Source organism: Coregonus lavaretus (genome assembly GCF_964263955.1).
Source record: "Coregonus lavaretus genome assembly, chromosome: 2".
In the NCBI taxonomy this organism is placed as follows: domain Eukaryota; kingdom Metazoa; phylum Chordata; class Actinopteri; order Salmoniformes; family Salmonidae; genus Coregonus; species Coregonus lavaretus.
Window position 1 is genome coordinate 49,948,484 of NC_139989.1, and position 17,239 is coordinate 49,965,722.

Sequence of the window (17,239 nt, forward strand, 5' to 3'; positions counted from 1 at the left end):
GAGCCCACTAAGCCCAGAAAAACTCTCACGTTACATTCAACTGAGAGTTAAAGAATTTGTCTTATCTACAAAAGGAAGGAGTCTTATTGGTATGTATGCCACACCCTTAGCCATTCAGCAATGCCTTTTATGTTGCTTTTTCAGGAAATGCTGATGGAAAACCTGGTAGAAACGTATTGGGAGTACAATTAACAGACACCTATACCAGATTTTCATCTAGAACCTGTTTATTCATCATTCAAAGCCCAAATAATATTCTGATGGAAATCCATGTGATAGAAGGTTGTGTTGGAACAGGTCTGCAGTATTCCAACATTGTGTGCCTCTGATATGACATATTGCACAGGGCTAAGTATCCTCTGTTTCCTGTGAGATGTAGGCTACAGTAAGCCTCAGAAGTCCAAAGCTCCCGTTTCAGTTCTCTCTCCAGGTAGACCTTGTCATGTCTCACTTCGGTAACACACACAGACATACTATACTGGGGCTGTGTCATAGGGGGATAACACCGACGGCCTGAAATAGCCTCCTTAAAAACATGAGACAAAATGTATACACACGTCTTATTCAGTAAAGACTTGCATTACAGAGATAGGGTGGCAGGTAGCCTAGCAGTTAAGAGCGTTGGGCCAGTAACCGAAAGGTTGCTGGTTCGAATCCCCGAGCCGACTAGGTGAAAAATCTGTCGATGTGCCCTTAAGCAAGGCACTTAACCCTAATTGCTCCTGTAAGTCGCTCTGGATAAGAGTGTCTGCTAAATGACTAAAATGTAAATGTAAATGAATCCCCGAGCCGACTAGGTGAAAAATCTGTCCATGTGCCCTTGAATAAGGTGCTTAACCCTAACTGCTCCTGTAAGTCTGTCTTGATAGAAGTGTCTGCTAAATAGCTCAAATGTAAATACTAGCTTTCTGGAACCCTAATGACAGACTATTCTGGCTCACCACTGCATCATGTCTGCTATACATAGTGCATCAGAACCTAATGATTTTAGGAGTGTTTTGTAATTATGTGCCATTGGCCCCTCTCATGGGTGAATTCCCTGAGCCTATATGTGCCATTACCTTGTGTTGAGTAGATTTTCATGGTTACCGCTCCCTCAAGCGGTAAATGGAAATAATGACTACATCAATTCAGGCTCGCTCTCACGATGCCACTGCAGGATTAGAGCAGACATTCAACTGCAATGACTTGCAAGTCATATTGGCATTGTGAAGTGAGAGATTCGCCGCAAGACAATTTTGCTACTTCAGTGAAGCACAGGTTAGGAAATCTCATATCCACTCGTATTTTGGGAAGGAGAGTAAAGATGTCATTGTGTAGAGTCTTAAGCGCATAGTATTATACCTCTTCATACAGATTCAGAAATCCAATACTTCAAATGAGCTCAAAATGATATCACAGAGATATTGACTAAGTTCTTACTCCCAGAGTATATTTGATACATCAGTTTTCTAGTTTCGTTAAAAAAGTTCATATGGGGAGACACTACTCTGAGTCATGCCGCATAATGCATCATGATACCAAATACCAATCACCTCAAAGCAATGCCATGAAAGTGAGGTAACAGACTTTGGGCAGTTCCAACATCATGAATTATCACTGGCCCTTCAAATGGCAACACAACAACAAGTCTGTGAGATAACCACCTAGTGCTGGATCTAGTCCTCTAGATGGAGAACGATCAATGTGGAAAGATCAACACCCCATTGAAATGCAAATGTTACCCAATGGACATGCAGACAAAGTGGCTGGCTCTAGGCTAATAACCCTGCCAGCACTGGACTGGACAGCGGATCACGACTGGCCTCAGCTGTTCTCTTTAGGGGTTTTAGTAAACCAATGCACATTCAACCTCTCTCAGTAAACTCTGAAAATATTCACACCAAAGAGCCGGCATTACACTAGTGTTTACAATAGTTATTAGACTGGTTTACCAAAAAGTCTAACAGAAAACAGGAAGAGAACGTACACATTCCTCATAGTTTATGTATTTAGTGTAGGCAGATGATCTCATCCAGAGTGGATTACAGTCAACACTTCATGTCATTTGAGAGACTGGCCAGTAAACGGTCTTTGAAATGGAATGTGGTGAGGCTGTGGCCCTTCCTCTCTCAGACAGCTTCCAGAAGGTCATCTCTGGCCCATCTAAAGTATAATAAAACAATGACAGCTCACTACAGCCACCATGTGGAGGGACAGTACTGCATCAAAGTAGAGTACAGGCTACTGTGCTCTCTGGTGTAGACAAAGAGCTGTGATAAAGGCATTCAGTTATCCATCAATCTTTGTCCACACTGTATAGGGATCAGAGGCAACTGATGGGAGGAGCTATAGGAGGACAGGCTCATTGTAATGGCTGGAAAGGAATAAATGGAATGGAGCCAAACATGTGGTTTCCATGTTTGATAGTATTCCATTCCAGCCATTACAATGAGCCCATCCTCCTATAGCTCCTTCCACCAGATCCATTTAGAGTGAACTGTCAGCTGCAAACTCCACCTATCAGTAAAGTTGCAGTAGCCCCATTAATTTGTATTTTAGCTGTCCTAACTTTATTCTGATGACTGCAATAAATATTACATCAAAACAGAGTTCTCACACAGAGAGAGCATGCTGCTGGCACAGTGCTTTAGGGGGTCTTGTCTCATGGAACTATCAGAGGATTCTTTTTGATGGATATCATTATCAAACAGGGGATACATGGTTTAATTTTTCAGGGCTACATCAATAGCACATAGTGTATTATATAAATTATTTACAAAATAAAACATTGTTCATCTGGTTTAATATCAGAGACAGTGAAATGCATGTGAAGCTTTATATCATATTCATACCATCACAGAGCACTCCTAGACCAGAATCTATGATGAAATGCAACCTCAACTTTTGCCAATACCTGTTATGCAACAAGTGCCCATGGTGCTGTATGACTATTACTTTGTTGAATAAAATACATCTATCAGTTCAATGTAATACTACTCATCTATATGTGACAACTTTACTAAATTAATTTGTTTGGATGCAACTTTTAAAGGTGTAGTTTAATAGGACATAAACTTTATATGAGTTGTTCTTCACAATATGTTGCTGGAAAACAACAGGCCAATACCATGGAGCATGATTGACTTTCCTTTACTTTTAAATGCAAAATCAAAGACCATGTTAATTACATGTTCTATACACACAGCAATGGTAATGACAGGAAAAATAGATACGGTATGCTTTATTCACATGCGATGAAGGCAGCCAGTTCAGCCAAATGAAAAACTCTTATTTTACAGTGTATCCCTCATGCAAGTTTGTCAAGTAATTAATTTAAATAAAGCAAACTCAGATTTGTTTCAGTAAAAGAACAGTCATTTTATTTCCACTAATCTCTGGTGTAACCCAAAGCTATGGTCAGGGTCTTAGTTTGTTTTGAGTCTCTTACTTCCCACGTCCTGTGTTGGGTCCTCTGGCTCTCGTTTGGCACCTTTGCCCGTCTTGCCTGCATTGGGTGTTCTCTGCTCTTCGTTGCTTTCAGCAATGACTCCTTTCATCTGTTTAAGCTCCCTCCTCCCTCTCCTCTCCTCCATCTCTCCGATCTCCTCGGCAAACAGGGCTTTGAGGGGCGGGATAAGTCTGGGGAGGATTCTAAAGTCTCCAAACCGGATCTGAGGAGAGACAGGGAAGAGAGATCACCAGGGCTGCCTGAAAACGGTCCCTCACTCACTCAGAGTGGGTCTTTCAAAATACCCAGCCTCCTCTGAGGCAGCTGGAGATGTATCTCTAATGGGAGTCTAACACATCTGAATGTTACCTTAAAATGGTACATCTAGATTTAAATCGAAGTTGTCCGAGGCATTTTGTCCGAGAGTATTCTACCTGGACTAGGGGCACTGGTCTGCTCATACTGTAGTGAATAATGGTCCTAATTCATTCTGAGGTTACACATATACATTTCAGATGTGCAGAACCCGCATAATCATTTCAATGTTGCTATGCATAACAAGTGGACTAAAGTACATAATTCAACACTCACTTACCCTCATGTGGTCAAAAGATATCCCCACTCTGTCGTTGAAGTCCTCACTGAAGAGGGGGATCTTGGCATAGCGCTGGCTGAAGTGGTTCAGCATGATGAACTCGGCATTCATCTTCATGCCAATACCAATGGCCTGGGAGGTGGTACTGTCATTTTGGGAGGCAAGCAGAGAAGCATGATGCTACTCTGCTACTATTTTAACAGTGATTACCAGACTTAACCCCATGGTAAGCTATACAGAGTTCGTTCAGTTCAATAGTTCAGCTCAATTACTTTCTCTAAAGTCATTCTTTCTTTCAAGTAGTTTTCAATGTGAGAGGGAGCTCTTTAACCAAAGTCACTGACATTCCAGCTAGAAGGCAGTAGCACCCATTGCCTCCAATAAAGAGTTCCAAAAATCAATGCCAATCTCAGAGAAGAATGCAGCCAGTTACAATGCCCTCTAAAAATGACTGGCTTTTCAAGAGCTCATTGAGTTTCTTTGTCAGTAGAAAAATGGCACTTGTCTATTTCTGTTTACCTCCTTCAATGCATGTCATATTTCCACACTTCGGGCTGGATTCAATCCATATCACAGAAGATATGCATTATATCTCGATTGAAATTTAAAGGCAATATCTCCATGTTCGCGGAGACTGCATTCATGGTAAACGCTGCATATGTCAGCTCAATCGGAAATTACCTTTACATTTTTTACGCGGATCTTCCGCGATACGGATTGAATCCAGCCCAAGAAGGCTAGTTTCCTAATAGAATAACGAAGGACACCTCTGAAGAGAAGCACCGTACTAGATCCATCTACTAACCTATGTCTCTTCTCCACAGCCTCGTCCTCCAATCCGTCTTCCAACGTCGCTTCATGAATAAGTAAAGTTGCGTTCTTTCCTTTGAAAACACAATGACAAACATGAATCACACAACTGCTGCATGGCGCAGCACTTCCAGCCTCTCTTCCTCTCCCAGAGGAAATCAATCACACAGCTCTGTGTAATAAACCATCAGCCAGCCCTGTTTGTCTGGCACACCCAGGCCTCTATAATGAACAGGCATGGGATATACCCCGGCTCTCTCTGGGAAGCTTCAACTGGATCATATCAAGTCGAACAATTTAAAAAGAGTCAATGAAGTGGGAGACCTTGTGATTCATAGCGAACTTTGGAACCGATCGATAGCATTAAGAAATATCTGGTAAATGATGCCAGACAGCTAGTGCGGAATACAGCATGGATGACAGGTTCAGATCAGACTGGCTACTGTAGATGTCTAGTCCATTAACACTGATCTATATGTACAGTGGGGGAAAAAAGTATTTAGTCAGCCACCAATTGTGCAAGTTCTCCCACTTAAAAAGATGAGAGAGGCCTGTAATTTTCATCATAGGTACACGTCAACTATGACAGACAAATTGAGAAAAAAAAATCCAGAAAATCACATTGTAGGATTTCTTATGAATTTATTTGCAAATTATGGTGGAAAATAAGTATTTGGTCACCTACAAACAAGCAAGATTTCAGGCTCCCACAGACCTGTAACTTCTTCTTTAAGAGGCGCCTCTGTCCTCCACTCGTTACCTGTATTAATGGCACCTGTTTGAACTTGTTATCAGTATAAAAGACACCTGTCCACAACCTCAAACAGTCACACTCCAAACTCCACTATGGCCAAGACCAAAGAGCCGTCAAAGGACACCAGAAACAAAATTGTAGACCTGCACCAGGCTGGGAAGACTGAATCTGCAATAGGTAAGCAGCTTGGTTTGAAGAAATCAACTGTGGCAGCAATTATTAGGAAATGGAAGACATACAAGACCACTGATAATCTCCCTCGATCTGGGGCTCCACGCAAGATCTCACCCCGTGGGGTCAAAATGATCACAAGAACGGTGAGCAAAAATCCCAGAACCACACGGGGGGACCTAGTGAATGACCTGCAGAGAGCTGGGACCAAAGTAACAAAGCCTACCATCAGTAACACACTACGCCGCCAGGGACTCAAATCCTGCAGTGCCAGACGTGTCCCCCTGCTTAAGCCAGTACATGTCCAGGCCCGTCTGAAGTTTGCTAGAGTGCATTTGGATGATCCAGAAGAGGATTGGGAGAATGTCATATGGTCAGATGAAACCAAAATATAACTTTTTGGTAAAAACTCAACTCGTCGTGTTTGGAGGACAAAGAATGCTGAGTTGCATCCAAAGAACACCATACCTACTGTGAAGCATGGGGGTGGAAACATCATGCTTTGGGGCAGTTTTTCTGCAAAGGGACCAGGACGACTGATCCGTGTAAAGGAAAGAATGAATGGGGCCATGTATCGTGAGATTTTGAGTGAAAACCTCCTTCCATCAGCAAGGGCATTGAAGATGAAACGTGGCTGGGTCTTTCAGCATGACAATGATCCCAAACACACCGCCCGGGCAACGAAGGAGTGGCTTCGTAAGAAGCATTTCAAGGTCCTGGAGTGGCCTAGCCAGTCTCCAGATCTCAACCCCATAGAACATCTTTGGAGGGAGTTGAAAGTCTGTGTTGCCCAGCGACAGCCCCAAAACATCACTGCTCTAGAGGAGATCTGCATGGAGGAATGGGCCAAAATACCAGCAACAGTGTGTGAAAACCTCGTGAAGACTTACAGAAAACGTTTGACCTGTGTCATTGCCGACAAAGGGTATATAACAAAGTATTGAGAAACTTTTGTTATTGACCAAATACTTATTTTCCACCATAATTTGCAAATAAATTCATAAAAAATCCTACAATGTGATTTTCTGGAGAAAAAAAATCTCATTTTGTCTGTCATAGTTGACGTGTACCTATGATGAAAATTACAGGCCTCTCTCATCTTTTTAAGTGGGAGAACTTGCACAATTGGTGGCTGACTAAATACTTTTTTTCCCCACTGTATATCATACCACCAGCAACTGTGTAGAAGTTATAGAATACATTCTGGGTCCAAAATTCCAGCATGGTTCTGTGGAATGCACGTAACGGCAAATCAAATAGCATTTGTGAGTATTTACCATTTGATCCGGACGTCACAAGTGTGGTTCACAGAGTGTGTAAATCTTTTCACATCACACAAATTCTGGGAGCTGTACAAACATCACAATTGGAGTCGAGAACTGTTGGTACTAACCCATATGTGCGAGGGCATCGCAGGGCATTGTGTCCCCAGAGAAGACCAGCTGCCAGCCAGACTGGTGAGTGATGCTGCAGGCAAAGGCATTCTTACAGTGACGCACCGGACAAGTCTGGAACTATGAGAGAAACAGAATATACAGTATGTATTTAAGCTTTGATGACAGCCTCAATAAACAGTCATTGAACCTAACAAGAGTGTTTTGAGTCTTATTGAACCACGAAGCAGCCTGTTCAAGTCTCTACATACCTTTTCTAAATCAGATTTCTTCAGCAGTGCTTGGATGAATGACTTGGTTTTGAACTTGGACACCTCAGCCCCCTCACACATGACTTTGCTAGGGACAATGCTGAAACATAGTAAAGAATACATCAATATTAGAGACAATGGACATCATATCATCAAGTCTGAAAGCATCAATTCAATAGAGTAAGACGTGTCTTTCCTGACATACTTGACATGGCTGAGGATCTCCTCACAGTGGTCATGGTACTGGTTGAGCCAGGTCATCATCTGGACAGGGGCTACCAGATAGATGGGGCTGAAGGCTTTCCCAAGAGTTGTCTGAACAGTAAAGAGATAAGGACAGATATTCATTAAAGTATTCCATTTTGCATGACTCATCTTAAAATCTGAAAAAGGGAAACTCTTTACTGACCAAGGCTCTCTCCCTTTGAAACAGCAAACTCAACAATCCCTGGAAAATAAAGTGAAATTATTATTAAATTCTTTGAAAATAAAATGTATGCCAGAATATATGCTATAACTCTATAATAAACATACACTGCTCAAAAAAATAAAGGGAACACTTAAACAACACAATGTAACTCCAAGTCAATCACACTTCTGTGAAATCAATCTGTCCACTTAGGAAGCAACACTGATTGACAATACATTTCTGGCTGATGTTTTGGTCACTTTTAAATGCTGGCGGTGCTTTCACTCTAGTGGTAGCATGAGACGGAATCTACAACCCACACAAGTGGCTCAGGTAGTGCAGCTCATCCAGGATGGCACATCAATGCGAGCTGTGGCAAGAAGGTTTGTTGTGTCTGTCAGCGTAGCGTCCACAGCATGGAGGCGCTACCAGGAGACAGGCCAGTACATCAGGAGACGTGGAGGAGGCCGTAGGAGGGCAACAACCCACCAGCAGGACTGCTACCTCCGCCTTTGTGCAAGGAGGAGCACTGCCAGAGCCCTGCAAAATGACCTCCAGCAGGCCACAAATGTGCTTGTGTCTGCTCAAACGGTCAGAAACAGACTCCATGAGGGTGGTATGAGGGCCCGACGTCCACAGGTGGGGGTTGTGCTTACAGCCCAACACAGTGCAGGACGTTTGGCATTTGCCAGAGAACACCAAGATTGGCAAATTCGCCACTGGCGCACTGTGCTCTTCACAGATGAAAGCAGGTTCACACTGAGCACGTGACAGATGTGACAGAGTCTGGAGACGCCGTGGAGAACGTTCTGCTGCCTGCAACATCCTCCAGCATGACCGGTTTGGCGGTGGGTCAGTCATGGTGTGGGGTGGCATTTATTTGGGGGGACGCACAACCCTCCATGTGCTCGCCAGAGGTAGCCTGACTGCCATTAGGTACCGAGATGAGATCCTCAGACCCCTTGTGAGACAATATGCTGGTGCGGTTGGCCCTGGGTTCCTCCTAATGCAAGACAATGCTAGACCTCATGTGGCTGGAGTGTGTCAGCAGTTCCTGCAAGAGGAAGGCATTGATGCTATGGACTGGCCCGCCCGTTCCCCAGACCTGATTCCAATTGAGCACATCTGGGACATCATGTCTCGCTCCATCCACCAACGCCACGTTGCACCACAGACTGTCCAGGAGTTGGCGGATGCTTTAGTCCAGGTCTGGGAGGAGATCCTTCAGGAGACCATCCGTCACCTCATCAGGAACATGCCCAGGCGTTGTAGGGAGGTCATACAGGCACGTGGAGGCCACACACACTACTGAGCCTCATTTTGACTTGTTTTAAGGACATTACATCAAAGTTGGATCAGCCTGTAGCGTGGTTTTCCACTTTAATTTTGAGGGTGACTCCAAATCCAGACCTCCATGGGTTGATAAATTTGATTTCCATTGATAATTTTTGTGTGATTTTGTTGTCAGCACATTCAACTATGTAAAGAAAAAAGTATTTAATAAGATTATTTCATTCATTCAGATCTAGGATGTGTTATTTTAGTGTTCCCTTTATTTTTTTGAGCAGTGTATATTTCTGGGAAAAATAACCCTTACTGTGTGATGGTCCGCGTGCATGTGAGAGATGAAGACTGTTGAGATCTTTGCAAGAGTCTCGTCCACACTGTCCCCATAGTGTCGGCACAGCTGGCCAAAGGTGCCCTCTCCACAGTCCAGCAGCACTGACTGAGTAGCACTGAAGGAAATGGGATATATCATAAACACAGAGACAGACAGACAGTTATACTGGCTACCTCACACAGAAATATATTTAAGGGAATTATTTTATTTTTATATGAGCCTAACTGAGGGCCATTACCTAATGTTGACCAAGTTGCCACTGACATTCCTGATCTTCATTGGAAGAGCCGATCCAGTTCCTAAAAAGACCACCTCTGGGTATTTTTCTGCCCGCCCTGCAAGAAACAACACATTATCATACTGTACAACATCATTTTTCTATGCCACTGAAATTTGAGATGTAAAACTATGATACTCTATAAGACAAAAGTACTACAAGAAACTAAACTCAGTTACTTTTTTTTTTTTTTTAAACGCCCAGTGTGAAATGTTTGCAACTCCTCTCAAGAGGAGTAAAGAGAAATCGATGGAGCTTTGTTGGACTGAGTAACATCTCCTCCTGGGCTTCTAGTCTGACCTGTCCCAGAGCAGGGCTCACCAGACAGCACTGCAGCATCAGTCGCACAGAACCGCTTGCACTCCTCCACTTCTTGGAGGAAGTTAGGGGCCTCCGCAGCCTCTTTCACAAACTCTTCAGTGTCACAAGAGGGGATTGCATCTCTAATGAATAAGAACAGTAGAACACACACACCACTCATCACATACTGCTGAGAGGGGCAGGGACGCTCTCATTTGACTTAGACTGTTTTGGAATTTACAAGATCAGAGAAGAAATAGTAAGCCATGCTTGAAAGTAGCGTTTCATCTGAAATGGTTTTCTTTGACAAAGCAGCCCTTTGTAAGTGCAGACTAATGCCTGAAGGACAGACTCACCTTTGCCATTCAATCTTGGGTCTGAGTTGGAACTTCAGCAGACACTCGGCTCTGACATTGGGGACATGCAGGGCAGCCTGAGTCTCCTTGAGAAGATCAACAACAGTCAGAAGTTTTACAAAAACAAGAGTAGAAACAGATTAGCACAACACAATGCAAGCTACAAAAGGTTTCCAAATGAACACGCTTATCTCTGTGTAGCAGCAGGTTACAATGTTGAATAATTAAAGTTCTAGCACTTCACAACTTACCTTTGTTTTATAGTGCTTGAGCTCTGGAAATATCTCTGGATGAATCAGATTGAGCTGAGTCTGAATCTTGTGGCTCCTAACGTTGTGAACAGTGCAAACTTGTTCATTCAGGATCAGGTGCTCAGTGGTGGATGGAAACCTAAAATACAAAAACACACAAAAACATTAAACATGTAGAAAGACCAACATAAAACAGAGAGAGAAGACAATAGCAGAATATGGAATATGTAAACAGTCTGAACCTGAGTATTACATATGGCTGATTTTGTACCTTTCCATCCATTGCTTGTATTCATCTGTTTTCAGCACAGACTCTGGGGTCATGTGGACCACTAAGGCAGCAGGGTCCTCTGTTCCTCCACTTTGGTATCTGCAGATGAGACAAATAACTCAGAACTTAACTAACTGCAATCTCCTAAAGAAGGCCTGGGGAGTAATGACGCAGGATGCAGAAGCAGCCTTCGAACACATTTGGCCAACTTCGCTCAGGCCATTACCTCCTCAGCTGCTGATTGATGCAGATTGGTTGAACAAACTCCTCAGAGGGACACTCCACAACAATGAAGGCTGGTCCTGGATCAGTGGGAGTGCACACCTCTTCAGGATGGATCTGTAGGACAACCATCAGGATATCTTCAGACAACAAGATGAAATGTATCTAACATTTACAATAGCTAATCCAAAATTCCAGAGCCCTAACAATCAACCAAATATATTTGAAGTACCTCTCTTCCTTCGTAGGTCACACTTTTCCCATCCTTCAGAGCTGCAATGAGAGGACCAATAGCTGCAGTGCCTCTGTGGAGAAAGTATATGAAAAAAATTATTATCGGCTCAAGTTTGTTGAGCAGGCAAAACTGAATTTGTATTGAAATATCAACTTACACTGGTAATCCAAGGTCTTTTGCTTGAGCAACCAAGAAATTCCCCTTCTTAGGATGAAGCTGCAAGTCAAGGATAAAATTTGACAAACTGCAATCATTCAGTATGTCACTGAGACAATGAGATTGTGTTTCTTACCTTACAAACGAATGCCACAACTAAAGACGGATCCCTTGTTGCTCTTGCTTTTCCACCTGAGAGGAAAATGCAATGTGAGAAATGCTGCCCTTTGGAGCTCAACATCCTTGAACTAGGGCAGCGATGCCCCTGATAGCGCTGCATGCTCCTTTAGTCTCGTGGGTCATCCTTCCCAATCTCTTCCCGTTGACTTGACTATTGGAAGTCTGGATAACTTTAGTATTGAATTTTGCTTTTGAACAGGAGTGCTGGCTGGGTTAACACCTGCATTTGATTGGCTCAGAGTATAAATTATATTTTCATTTAGGAGAGGCATTTCCTTGTGTTTATTATTTTTTTTCCTTGTTTGTTCGTCCATATATATATATCTCTTTTCCTACCGTGTCGTACAAAGTTTTAGCAGCCTATGGGGCGTTAGTGTTTTGTATTTTATGCTAGCTAGCTTTTTGCAAGTCAGATACATTTTCAGAAATAAAACCTGTTTGGAGCTCCATCCTTGCGAAATACTTGATTGGTTTGATAAGTGTCACTAGTTTCCATCTAGAGTCCACCGTACTTCACCCCTTTTTATCGTCTTCATGAGAACTTCCTCAGGCTTTATAACAGTCAGAGCGTGAGAAGCCTGGGCTTCCGAACCTACATGCTCCTAGTCTTACCTGGGCTGGTTGCTCTCTCCCTCCTGCTGTCTGTGCTGGTGTCCTCAGAGTCCTCTGGCCGCCACAGCTCCCTCCTCTGGGGACTACTGGAGGGGCTGCTCCTCCCTGAGTTAGGGGAGCACTTTGGCCCGTCCTCTCTGAGCTGGGCTGGTACAATTGGGGTTAAGAGAGTGTCAACTACCAACTCTACAGCATGAGAACACAAATATTCACTATTTTACCCGTCATAAACTAATATGCTTTAAGATAAAGAGTATGAGTAACAGTAAATTACTCAAACACAAAAGGTGTTTTCTAGTACTCACCAAATATTGGTATTTGACTAACTGTCATTGTGTCATCTGTGTGTTGTTTCTCAGTGTATGGTCGAACAGCTAGCTTGATTTCTTCCAGTGGTCCAGAAAATACTCTGATGGCATTCACATATTTCTCCTAGATCAAGAGGAGGCAATGACATACAGTGGGAAAAAAATGTATTTAGTCAGCCACCAATTGTGCAAGTTCTCCCACTTAAAAAGATGAGAGGCCTGTAATTTTCATCATAGGTACATGTCAACTATGACAGACAAATTGAGGAGAAAAAATCCTGAAAATCACATTGTAGGAATTTTAATGAATTTATTTGCAAATTATGGTGGAAAATAAGTATTTGGTCACCTACAAACAAGCAAGATTTCTGTCTCTCACAGACCTGTAACTTCTTCTTTAAGAGGCTCCTCTGTCCTCCACTCGTTACCTGTATTAATGGCACCTGTTTGAACTTGTTATCAGTATAAAAGACACCTGTACACAACCTCAAACAGTCACACTCCAAACTCCACTATGGCCAAGACCAAAGAGCTGTCAAAGGACACCAGAAACAAAATTGTAGACATGCACCAGGCTGGGAAGACTGAATCTGCAATAGGTAAGCAGCTTGGTTTGAAGAAATCAACTGTGGGAGCAATTATTAGGAAATGGAAGACATACAAGACCACTGATAATCTCCCTCGATCTGGGGCTCCGCGCAAGATCTCACCCCGTGGGGTCAAAATGATCACAAGAACGGTGAGCAAAAATCCCAGAACCACACGGGGGGACCTAGTGAATGACCTGCAGAGAGCTGGGACCAAAGTAACAAAGCCTACCATCAGTAACACACTACGCCGCCAGGGACTCAAATTCTGCAGTGCCAGACGTGTCCCCCTGCTTAAGCCAGTACATGTCCAGGCCCGTCTGAAGTTTGCTAGAGTGCATTTGGATGATCCAGAAGAGGATTGGGAGAATGTCATATGGTCAGATGAAACCAAAATAGAACTTTTTGGTAAAAACTCAACTCGCCGTGTTTGGAGGACAAAGAATGCTGAGTTGCATCCAAAGAACACCATACCTACTGTGAAGCATGGGGGTGGAAACATCATGCTTTGGGGCTGTTTTTCTGCAAAGGGACCAGGACGACTGATCCGTGTAAAGGAAAGAATGAATGGGGCCATGTATCGTGAGATTTGGAGTGAAAACCTCCTTCCATCAGCAAGGGCATTGAAGATGAAACGTGGCTGGGTCTTTCAGCATGACAATGATCCCAAACACACCGCCCGGGCAACGAAGGAGTGGCTTCGTAAGAAGCATTTCAAGGTCCTGGAGTGGCCTAGCCAGTCTCCAGATCTCAACCCCATAGAAAATCTTTGGAGGGAGTTGAAAGTCCGTGTTGCCCAGCGACAACCCCAAAACATCACTGCTCTAGAGGAGATCTGCATGGAGGAATGGGCCAAAATACCAGCAACAGTGTATGAAAACCTTGTGAAGACTTACAGAAAACATTTGACCTGTGTCATTGCCAACAAAGGGTATATAACAAAGTATTGAGAAACTTTTGTTATTGACCAAATACTTATTTTCCACCATCATTTGCAAATAAATTCATTAAAAATCCTACAATGTGATTTTCTGGATTTTTTTTCTCATTTTGTCTGTCATAGCTGACGTGTACCTATGAGGAAAATTACAGGCCTCTCTCATCTTTTTAAGTGGGAGAACTTACACAATTGGTGGCTGACTAAATACTTTTTTCCCCCACTGTATTAGACTCAGGATACCACAAAAACAGTTGACTCATTACAGACAATATTTTCTACTGCTACAATGTTCACTCACCAGTTGTGGTGGTCCAGAGAGAACAACCTCAGGGACACCAGTGTCTTTTAGTGTCAATATCATCCCTAAACCAGAGAGTACACAGTTTACCACACCTAAGGACATACGCGGAGACATAGGCTAATCATGCAATAAGCTTTGACCTCTGTCTATCTACAGTCATGTGGAAAAGTAAGTACACCCCCTGGAAAGTGGACTTTTATTTTTGTACATATTTGGACAGATGGACATGTAATCTTCACTTCAACACTATTGACAGATAAAGGTAACCTAATTTAACAAATTACACTGAAAGATTATACTTTGCAATCATTTATTCATCAAAAATCAACAGAAATGCAATTTCATAGTGCTGAAAAAATAAGTACACCCCTAGCTTCAATTGCCCATTTTGGCTGAAATAACTTCCAAGTAGCCGTTTCTTGTAACTGTCTATCAGTCTCTTACATCGACTGGGAGGAGGAATTTTTGCCCACTCTTCTTTACAGTACTGCTTCAACTGTGTCATGTTCGAGGGCTTTCTTGCATGCACAGCCCGCTTCAAGTCCCCCCACTGCATTTTGACAGGATTGAGATCTGGGCTTTGACTCTGCCATTCCATAACCCTCCATTTCTTATTTTTGAGCCATTCTGTTGAAACTTTGCTTGTGTGTTTTGGATCATTGTCCTGTTGCAAGATCCATGTTCGGTTTAGCTTCAGCTTTTTGACAGATGGCCTCACATTCTCCTCAAGAATTCTCTGGTACAATATTGAATTAATGGTTGACTCAATAATGGCAAATTGGCTAGGCACTGAGGCTTTACGGTTGGTATGAGGTTCTTCTGTTCAAAGGCAGTGTTTCGTTTTAGCCAAACATGGCGTCTGGCATTGCGGCCAAACAACTCCACCTTTGACTCATCTGTCCAGAGCACATTGTTCCAGTAGTTTTGGTCTTTACCCAGGTGTTGTCTGGCAAACGTCAGCCGTGTCTTGATATTCTTTTTTGAAAGCAGAGGCTTCTTCCTTCCTGACCTCCCATGTAGGCCAAGTTTGTGCAGTCTCTTTCTGACAGTTGACTCATGCACTTCGACATTGATTGTGGCAAGAGTGGCCTGTAGACCCCTTGATGTTACCCTGGTTCATAGAGACTTCTGTGAGCATCTTTCAGTCAGCTCTTGGCCTGATTTTGGAGGGACAACCTGTCCTAGGTAGATTGCCAGTGGTCTGGAATTTTCTCCATTTGTAGATGATCCGTCGGACAGTGGAATGATGTACTTCGAATTGCTTGGAATTGGATTTGTAACCCCTCCCAGACTCATGGGCATCAATAATATTTATTCTGAGGGCCTCGGATAGGCCTTTTGATCTTGGCATGATGTTTTACCACACACCCATATGGTTAAGGCCAAACCAGACCAAGTTTCTAATCTTTATGGAAGGCTGGACCCTCCCAAGTTACTCTCTAATCATTTGCACCTGCTTTGGTGTACCTGAATCTAATTTCAGCCATTTTATGTGATGGTAGGGGTGTACTAACTTTTTCTGCATAAGGAAATTGAAATGTAAAAAAAAAAGTGGAGTGGATGTGTTGACTCATGCAGTGTAAAATAATTTGATTTGTTAAATTGGGTTACCTTTATCAATGAATGTGGTTGGAATTTAGCTCAAATATCTGTGTCCAAATATGTAAAAAATTAAAATAAAGACCACTTTCCATGGTGTACTTACTTTTTCACATGACTGTACACAGAGACATCGGCTAATAAGCTTTGATCTATGTCTATTATCTATGTACAGTTGTTTCCAGGTTGACAGATGACTGACTTGATGTAAAGTGGATAGAATAACAAGCAACTTACCTGATAGACCACCAACATTCTCCCAGCTCATTCTAGTGAGGAAAATATTGTCCAAGCGAGCAGCTTTTAACCTGACAAGAGGAACATTGTTGAGATTTATTGAGCTGAGACTGAATGATGGATTTTAGTGGATCATTGACAGGAGGCAATTCAACTTACTTGTGCTCTTGCATCAGCCTCTGTGTTCCCTCACCACAGTTGAATAGGTACCTTCCAGAGAGGAAAAAGGGTAAACAAATATGCTGCAGCCAAGTGCCTTTCTGATACCCACTATGCAAATATATTTGGCAACGTTACAACAAATTGTCAGACACTCATGTTCTCTGGTTTAGTTACCTATTGAACTCAGAGAAGACATAAAGTGATGCGCCATTATCTCGGCTCCCTGCCCCGACGACCTGCGCGTAGACAGTGGCTGGTCCATGCACATCTACTCCACGTTTCCTCTGTTCTCTAGACTTCACATGTCGCAATGTTTCTTTGGGTGCTCTGGGTTTCTTTGGTCCCCAATTTTGGTTGTCTGTTGTGTTCGTAGACATTGTCCGCAGAAACTGGAAAATAGTCCGGGGAAAACGATGTTCACTACATGCGATGCTTTGTAGGCGACCCGTAGATGTGTGTCTCACAAATAGCCACCCAATAAACTTACAGTGTAGAGACACTTTAGTCATACTAAACATTCGGTTTAATGGAAGCTAGTTCTGCTCGTCGTACAAGACAGCACACTTATCAATAATCATTGCTTAATATTTATGAAAATATAATTTTACCTATCAGCACACATATCATTGAAATATAAACATTCAGTCAGGACTTCAGAGGTTGAGACATGTGATTTGACGCTCAACTTTGTTTCTTCCGGCGTAGAATGATGACGTCTTCATCACACTCTCGATCATTGGTGTGTTAACTCATGTGGGAGGTCTCACTGTTCTTATGCATTGATATGCAATAAAGCAATAAAACAACCAA

At 42.8% G+C, this 17,239-nt stretch overlaps 1 protein-coding gene across 4 annotated transcripts; it reads right to left on the minus strand.

Annotated features, from left to right (window-relative positions):
- Window positions 1-2,671: 2,671 nt before the first annotated feature.
- LOC311144930 (zinc phosphodiesterase ELAC protein 2-like) lies at window positions 2,672-17,130 on the minus strand. 4 transcript variants are annotated; one of them, XM_084181112.1, is made up of 24 exons: window positions 17,038-17,130; window positions 16,604-16,818; window positions 16,427-16,477; window positions 16,268-16,338; window positions 14,429-14,493; window positions 12,601-12,727; window positions 12,296-12,442; window positions 11,640-11,695; window positions 11,505-11,563; window positions 11,345-11,417; window positions 11,117-11,229; window positions 10,891-10,989; window positions 10,620-10,758; window positions 10,369-10,454; window positions 10,013-10,155; window positions 9,674-9,770; window positions 9,412-9,550; window positions 7,815-7,853; window positions 7,611-7,720; window positions 7,406-7,505; window positions 7,154-7,274; window positions 4,831-4,909; window positions 4,026-4,170; window positions 2,672-3,653 (listed from the first exon to the last, which is right to left on the minus strand). In XM_084181112.1, exons 2-24 carry the CDS (start codon window positions 16,804-16,806, stop codon window positions 3,408-3,410), a joined length of 2,508 nt encoding a protein of 835 aa, XP_084037238.1. In that variant the 5' UTR covers window positions 16,807-16,818; window positions 17,038-17,130; the 3' UTR covers window positions 2,672-3,407. The 4 variants fall into 4 exon arrangements, with proteins under 4 accessions (XP_084037238.1, XP_084037240.1, XP_084037239.1 ...); XM_084181114.1 differs by having other exon boundaries at window positions 10,034-10,155; window positions 17,038-17,127; XM_084181113.1 differs by having other exon boundaries at window positions 10,034-10,155; window positions 16,604-17,127.
- Window positions 17,131-17,239: the final 109 nt, after the last annotated feature.